The 8,656-nt window shown below is 37.9% G+C and overlaps 1 protein-coding gene across 2 annotated transcripts; it reads right to left on the reverse strand.

Moving 5' to 3' along the window:
• On the reverse strand, positions 294 to 3,991 carry LOC107613336 (NADH kinase). 2 transcript variants are annotated; one of them, XM_016315295.2, is made up of 4 exons: positions 3,239 to 3,991; positions 1,780 to 1,860; positions 1,355 to 1,506; positions 294 to 1,161 (listed from the first exon to the last, which is right to left on the reverse strand). In XM_016315295.2, exons 1-4 carry the CDS (start codon positions 3,452 to 3,454, stop codon positions 831 to 833), a joined length of 780 nt encoding a protein of 259 aa, XP_016170781.1. In that variant the 5' UTR covers positions 3,455 to 3,991; the 3' UTR covers positions 294 to 830. The 2 variants fall into 2 exon arrangements, with proteins under 2 accessions (XP_016170781.1, XP_016170780.1); XM_016315294.2 differs by having other exon boundaries at positions 294 to 1,206; positions 3,239 to 3,986.

Raw genomic sequence — 8,656 nt, forward strand, 5'->3', positions numbered from 1 at the left:
GGATGCTTGATATTGTATATAAGGAGAGTGGTTCTTCTTCCTTAACAGCTAGCTTTTAAGGTGTGGTTTTCCACTTTCCTTACTGATAGACCGTAGCAAAGTGGCTACTGTTGGGTCAGTGTTGATAGAGTGAAGCCGCCGTGGACGTCGGCTCTCCAGGGCCGGTGTATTGTTAGGGACTTGGGTATTAGTATGGGATGCTTGATGTTGTATATAAGGAGAGTGGTTCTTCCCCCTTAACAGCTAGCTTTTAAGGTCCTTAGATACTTAACAACAACACATGCAAACATATATTGATAGATGAAAATCATTAGAGAACCTAATTTTTATCTGAACTTTAAACTGTATCTAACCATTGAAAAAGAATGTAACAAAAAATTACAGGCATAGCATACAATCAAACCAATAGGGGACTGGCATATTTGCTCATCTAATGGATTCCAAAAGCAGTGTTTCTGTTCCTAGACTCTTAGCACCAAAATATTTTAGACCAATACAATATCTTAAAGGCCTGTTATTTCTCATTGTGCCACAAGGTGGGGTGTGTGTACAAGTGTATAACTAGAATCTTTGTTCCTCCAGAAAGACAGGTATATCTGATGAACCTCGAAACTCCCCCCTCAAGAAAATACTCCCCATTGGGCCATTGGAGCTTATCAAGTGATATATTCAATTATACATCAAGAAACTTTTTCATCTTCGGGGCACGTATATGGGGATGAGATTCTAAGTTGCATTTGTAGCACAACTACTATGAGGGAATGGGATGTTGCTCTGTCCTCTGACATTAGAATACCCTTCTGCTGATGACGGCATGTTGTGAATTAACTTCAAGCATTTTTCAATTGTAACAGTTGATGAGGCAAGAAAATTTTCAGAACTGGTGCTTTAGAAGATATCTGAATGAAATCCCCATTCTTTATGGAATAATTGACATGAGAACCGTCAATATATATCACACCTCTTCTACTAGACCATGTAGTGTCCATTTTCTGGTCATGTTCAACCAATCCATGCATGAAGTTGGACACAGCCCCATGTGAAATCGGCTCCCTTACCATGTACTGAAGATCCTGTGATAAAATGTGCATTGGAAATCCTCCGGCCGAATGCATTGCTGCTGTTGAACCGGCAGCCGTTGAGACTCTTAGACCACTTGATCTACAGTTAACTCGTGGTGAACAGAACTGATCGTCCTTTTTTATACTGCAAATGTACATGCGTAATTGACTTCTTTTGGCTTTTTTTTAAAATTATTCTCTTTCCGTCCCCCCTTTTTTTTTCTTTTGTTGGGGCTGGGAGCCAAAGAATTAATGCTTTGAGATTAGAATAAGGAAGTAAATACAAGCTTTACCTGAAAGAGAACCTAGAAAGTGATGCCGGACAAGGATGCGCAACCAAGATATCATTCAGAGCAAAAGTTGATAACTGATGTGCATTCACAGATGTCATTATCCTCGTTAACTTGGAAGGAACAATTTGACCTTCAAGTATGCCATCTAAAACCTGAATTTTTTAACAATGAAATCAAAAGCAGCTAAGATGATTATATCTATTGTTTCATGGTGCATTGAAACTGATGGAATGATGGAGGTGGCCAGAAGAAAAATTGAAGTTTATAGTTCTTTCCTCTGATAGATTGATTTGCATTGAAGCAGTTCATCAATAAAGGATCATTTCATCATTATCTAATATGACAATAGAATCATCAAAAGGAACAGAAAGGAAGAAAAAAAACATTGCGCTAGTATTTTACTCCAAAGGTATAGCTAATCTTACTTGCTCAAAGTTTTCAACAGTTGCAGCGCAAAGATGGCCAGTGCTTCTGGTAGCGTCAAACTCACTGCTGAACTTTTCCACCTATTGTAAGTGAAATATGACCAAAATATATTAAGTTTTGGAATCAAAGTTCGTAAATTTTCATGTGTCAAAATGAGTGCACTAATTTTAGTGTTTTGTTAACTATTTACAAATTGTAAGAATGAAAGAAGAAACTTGGAAATTGAATCTTGAAGAGCTCTATTGTACATGAATGCTGGAGCAAACCTAATGTCAAGGCATCTACTGCAACTTTGTATCATTTTGTGTGTCAATGATGGACCAATACCAGATCATCCACTACAAACTAATCTTGTTTCTACATACATGCTCTATACTCTAAATAACTAACTTCATAAATTAGGTCATTCTTGGATAGACCTAGGAGCTAGAACAATCCAGAGAGGGTAAAAAAGAGAAAACATCAACCTCAAGTGGATTGGAAACTTCATTTTGTCAAATTGCAAACAATGAGGTGTTGGAATTTGCTAATTTCTTCTTCTCTTTCTCTTGTTTTGACTTTTCTTTAACAATGTACAACTTAATTTCCATAGCTAGGATGAAGATGGTGAATTGGTGATATTACTTTGATTTTTTTTTTCACTTAATGCAAATTTCTATTTCCATTAATTGAGTGTTTATCATAATTCTTCACACTCTTGTGAAATGGCCACTAAAAGTGTATCTACGGTTCACATATAGAATTGGGAAATTCGTATGTGTGCTTGTTTATATGATGACCACCATAATTTGACATTTATCCTGGAGTAGATGATGATTATGTGGTTGTTGGAAATTTCCTTGATACTTGATAAAGCTTTTCTAGATGAAATATGGTTAAGGGATTAGAGAGTTTCATTTAGCTAAAAGAGAACTAACATACCAAAGAATCAGGTGTTACATAAATTAGGGAAATTAACCATCAATTATGAAATAGAACTTGACTAATTAGGAATTCATCATTTCATTAGAAAGTTATTGGAACCCTAGCTCTCTTTGAAATTTGCCTACTTTTCTAGTTCTTAGCTTTTCATGTTTATTAAAGAACCAAAAATATATAATCAAACTTTTGTTTTTCTAGTAATTTTATTAATTTTCACTAAAGCCTCCTTTAATCCTAAGTTTTCATAGTCTAATTAGTATCAAGGTAGTGTATTTGGTAATTGCCTAACTGGTGACCAAAATCCTTGTGAGACAATATTTTCTCACTTCTATATGTATAATTCTAAAGCCAATATATCAATATTAGAACAAGGTGAAGACTCACGTGTAGCTTTTTTAATGTGAAGTAAATAGTTGAAAACCATTAGATGATTTGACATGTTTGACTAAATTGTCATCTAAGAGTTCTTGACTACTAACTTCATATAAAGACAATTGCATGTGATTCCACCTTAAAACAAACTACATGTACATTAACCTCATCAATCCGTGTAGGGTCAGAATTCACTCCAAGAACAGGAATCGTGTCATCCATATAATGACTGGCCTCCAAAAGGGTTCCATCACCACCAACTGTAACAACCATGTCCACATCTTTAATAGGCTCAGACAAATTATTGCGGACGACAGCTTTCCATGGCACTGACTTTTTCTTTACAATTGCTTGACAGAAGTTTACGGCTTCATGGTGCATCTTATGCCTACTATCCAAGAAATGTAAGACCTGCAATTTTTACCAATAAGATTCAAATTGTGCAAGCAACTGTTACAGTAAAGCCTATTAGTAGTATCCAAGTTGAATGTTATAGACAAAACCCCTTGATTTATCATGTCTACACTGACCTCCCTAATCTCAAATTTACAAATAAGGTATGCACCAGCCTTTATAAATACAAGGATATCAAGTGCCATATAACTTAAATCTCATGGTGCCACTTTTACATATAAAGGGATGCCATGTTAATATCCTTTTAAGTGGTCAGTGCAAGTTACCCTAAAGGAATATACATATTATCCCAAAGTGACGATTTTGACTCCAACTAAACACAACCACAGTCTGGCATTTTATCAAGCACAATGCGTGCACCAGGGAAATTGCAGAGCCAAACCTCCAACCGTATATTCTCAAAAGGCTCAACGACCATCAAAGAAAATAGAAAAACAGGAATGATGTCAAAGAGATTAAACATCATGGGTAAGCGAATACAGAGAGAGAGAGAGAGAGAGAGAGAGAGAGAGAGAGAGAGAGAGATCTCTTCATTGCCATCTCCTTTGTTCTCACGACAAAGAAAGTGTTGAGCTATTCAGTTAACTTTGCAGAGCAGAAAAATAAGCGTGGCAAGGGAGTTCATTTGACATGAATATTGAGTTATATATATCAACAACCCCTTATGAGCAGAAGAGGGATGGACAAAGCTCACGTGGATGGTTCTGTCTTTCAACCGGGCAGCTTGGGTGCGTGTGGTGGTCTTCTCCGTACCTGTGCCATAAAGCTCCTGGCGAATTCAAGCAAACTTCACGGCTTTTTCGTGCAGCCACGTATTTCGAGAAGCTAATTTCACTGCCGATGTACTTGCGAAGCGTGCTCAAAGCATCACACAAGCCATCATCTTCTTCGACTTGAGAGGGACGAAGTTCGTCCGTGTTGCGGCGGTTTAGTTGTCTTTTGTTTGTTGGGCCTTTGGCCCCGTTTGATATCAAAAACCATACATTAGTTATTATTCATACTCTAGTGAAATTGGCCTTTGGGCTTTGGCCCCCATGTTCTTGACTTGCTTTAACGGGTGAAATGAAACAAGTAAATGCAAATGCTACTTGCAAATATAAAAGAAATCACCCAACAATTTATAATAAAATAATTAATTATTAAAATAATTATACTTATCATAATAAAATAATTAAATCTATAATAAATGTTTCGAGGGTTACTTGAAACGAAATTACTTTTGGGTCTGAACGTGAGGTCTAGACTCCTGTTAGGGCAACGTCCGACTTCTGTTGATGCCGAGGTGCCATTGTCCGAGTTTCTCATGAGGAAGTGGGGGTAGTATCTACAAGGGACTTCGATACCTAAGTTAGCAAGAGTTTAAAGTAGGTTTTTTAGTAGATTGGATTCTGAATGTACCTGAAGTTATCAGTGTATTTATAGTGGAAAAGATAACCACATTTTAGAGTAGTTCTAGAGAAATTGTTTAGATCTCCCTTCTAGATGAATAGGAGATATCTTAGGAGTTAGTTACTTGTTCAAATAAGTAACTCTGAGTAGTTGTTGTGCCCGACCTCTATGAGGTCGGGTAGAAGTAGATGAGGCTACCTTTTTTAGGTGGGCTTTTATTCATTTTTGGGTCTGGCTATATTTTTGGGCTAGGGTATGAACAGTGTCTCTACTTGAGTCCGAGCTTTTACTAGTTCGGATTCAAGCATTTGTAGATCAGATTTGTTTCTGTAGAGTAAAATACCAGATCGGACAAATCGCTTTTGCTAGGTCGGGTGCTCGACGTGATTTAGAATTATGAGGCACTACATCTTTTCGTAATTTATGCATGTTATTCAATAGATACCTTGGTAACTGTGCCTCATTAATGAGAGATGCAAAATTACTTTTTTGCCTTTGATGTGTTATAAATATTCATTTCTTTTTTTCTTTCTTCTTTTTTGCTTCTTTCTGAAAGTGTTTTGCATTCACCAAAAACTTTTCATCTTCTAGAACTTGCTTTTACCTTCGAGATTTCTTCTTAAGTTTCAGAGGGATTCGCTTCGCGTTTTCTTGAGGGAACGTTCGTGTTTTTGCTGCTTGTGTGTTCATCATGCTTCTTGCTCCTTCGAGGTTAGCTCTTTTACCTTTTGAACTTGTATTCTTGTGTTTTTACTCAATAATGTTCTTCTTTCTCGAATCGTTTTTGTGAAAAGATGATTTTGTTAGAAAGTTTCTTGTCTGTTTCTGCATTTTTTCCTACGAATGTCGAAAACCTTGAAAATGTTGTTCCTTTTCTTCAATATTTATTTGAAGTGTTGTTTATTGTTGTTGTGAATCTGAATGTGGGTTTGATCTTGTGTTGTCCCCAAATGGTGCCCTTATGCATTTTTGAGGAAGGTGCCATTTCTACACTTATTGATGTGGTGTGGTTGTTTTGCACACGAGAGGTTCTGGTATCCTTTTGTTAAAGGCGACCCGATCTCTTGTATTTTTTGCTCGATGTTTTTGTTTTGCCCAACTTGTAGTGATGAATTTCCTTTTGTTGTATTGTAGGTATAGCTTTTATGTATCCTTCAGTAATTCACAACATGTCCTCTAAAGTTTCGTCCGACTTGACCTGGGTAAATATATCTATTCTTACTAATGTCCCTATTATTGATAAAGAGTATGCTGAGACTTTTCGTAGGCACCATAGGTTATGTCTAAGTCGGGAGTATGAGAGAAAATATGAGATTGTAGTTGCCGACCCCAGGAGAGGGTTTGTTTTCCCCGACTTGACAAGTCGGAACGTCATTTTACATACGTATATGATTGTTTCTTCAAAAAATTGGGAGTTAGCATTCCTTTCTCTGACTTTGAATTCGAGGTTCTTAGGCTCTGTAATATTGCCCATTCCCAGCTTCATTCCAATTCTTGGGGTTTTTTTGAAAATCTATCAACTTCTTTGTCATGCCCATGATGTTGCTCCTTTTGTTAAAATTTTCTTTTACCTCTTTGTTCTTACAAAACCCTTTAGCTCCAAGAAGCAGGGCTGGGTATCCTTCCGAGCTATTCAAGGGCGAAAGGTCTTTGCTATTTTTGATGATTCTTTCCATGATTTCAAAAATTACTTCTTCAAAATTTGATTTGTGAAGGGTGTTCGTCATTTCTTTTTGAATGAGAGTGATGATACCTTTTTTCCTGTAGATTGGGAGGAGAACTCCGTAGTTATTAGGTATGGTTTGGACGACTTGGATGAAGTTGAGGAGAGTGTAGTTACCTTATTCCAGGAGTGTTGGGGGCGAGCTCCTAATCTTAGGGGTTCACATGGCCCGGCCAGACCCGAAGACCCGGCCCAATCCCAAACATTTTAGGGGCTAATTTGGTGTGATTTCACCGAGTCCAGGGTCGGGTAAGGGTCTCAAAAATAGACACGGATATTATTTCGAGCCGGGTCCAGGTCAAAGCGAACCTGGCTTCACCCGGCCCATGTTCATCCTAAGGGAACTAAAAAAGATATATATGTTTTAAATTAATTTCAATATTATGTTATATTAATTATAAGCATATTGTTTTATTTTTAATCACACTTGTTGAATTAGAAAATAGATCAAAGAAGCATCAAATTAGAATTTATGGACAAATTCAAGTTCAAATATGAATATCAACTTTTCGATAACAAATTTCTTCTTTATAAATAAGTGCATCATAAATAAGTTTTTTTTTATAAATAAGTTTCTTTATAAATTATTGTTAAAGCTTTAAAGATCCGGTTTTCATCCGGTTTGGACCGGATATAGTTGTGGCCCAAAAATATTTAGGTTTCATCGAGTTTAGGGTTGAGTTAGGGTCTAAAAAATAGACTCGGTGTATATTTAGGGCCGGGTCTGGGTCAAGACAAACCCAGTTTCACCCGGCCCATGAACACTTCTACCTAATTTGGACACAAAGAAGTTCTTAGCGAGCCCCAACCAAATCCAGTCCGAGGTAGGTAGCATTTTCTTTTCATCTCATAGATATGAGATATAAATTTATTTTTTATTTTGTTGTCTAGTGTAATCTGACTTTGATGTCGTACAGAAAAGTATGGCTGGAAAGTTGGCAGCAATGAAAACTCTTCGCTCAGCCAGGAAGAACGCTGTTGCCCCGAATATACAGCTGAGAGAAGCCGGTGATTTGGGCGACTTCTCCTCACCTTCTAAGTCAGACTCGGGAACTTCTACCTCCCTTAAGGTCACTCCTGACCCCACTCCTACTTCTTCAAATCTGCTTGTTGATCCTGGTAGTCAATTAATTCCTCTTGCGCCACCGGTTCTTGAGTCGAGGCCTAAGAAACGTAAGACCTTAGAGTTGGCAAGTGTGTATGACCATGGCTTTGACCCCGTGGCTTTCTGTGAGAAACACATTTTTTCCTATAATGATATTAGGATGGACGATGTTTCTATCAAGAACCACCTTCAAGTCCTGGTCCGAGGTAGGATAAAAATGGCCAGGGTTTGTTCGGTGCTTCTAAAACAACTAGGGGAGACTCCCTTGGGTGCCACTCAGCGATCTTTGTCTGGTCTGATGGCTGAAATGGCATTGTTAATGGAGACTAAGTTGGATTTAGAGAAGGAAAAGGAGGTCCTAATGGGTGACCTTGCTAGAGCTCGGGAGAGGATGAAGCAATCTGAAGCTACCTATGCCCTGGAGGAGGGCTAAAAAAAAGGTTGAGGAGAGCTATACCAGGGTCTTTGGGAAGAAACTAGATTTGATGGATGAGGTCGTAAAGTCGAGAGAGAAGTATGTGGATTTGGAGGAAAGTATAGCTCAAGGAATAGACGAGTTGGTTGAGAATTTAAAGGCACAGTTCCAGGTTATAGCTCCCAAGGTGGACCTCTCCCTCATTAGTCCTGACAACACTATGGTTGATGGGAAGATTGTCCCAGTGCCAAAAGATGAGGAAAATACTCCTATGCCCAACCTGAAGGCTTCTGAAATCCGAGTTGAGGGAGCTCCTCGGGAGGAAGATGAGCCCACTCCTTCTCGGCCAGAAATTCTCTCAACCTCCTCCATGCAACCCGAAGATACGAATATGACCTCCAACGAACACATCCCTCCTTCTTAGTTTTTTAATTTCAAAGTATTTGGATGGCTCGACTTGTGGGTCTTTATGAACAATTTGGTTTTGAAATAGTTTATAGTTGGAACAATTTCTCTTTTATTTTACTACTCTTAAAA

This window comes from Arachis ipaensis, chromosome B08, assembly GCF_000816755.2.
Source record: "Arachis ipaensis cultivar K30076 chromosome B08, Araip1.1, whole genome shotgun sequence".
Lineage (NCBI taxonomy): Eukaryota > Viridiplantae > Streptophyta > Magnoliopsida > Fabales > Fabaceae > Arachis > Arachis ipaensis.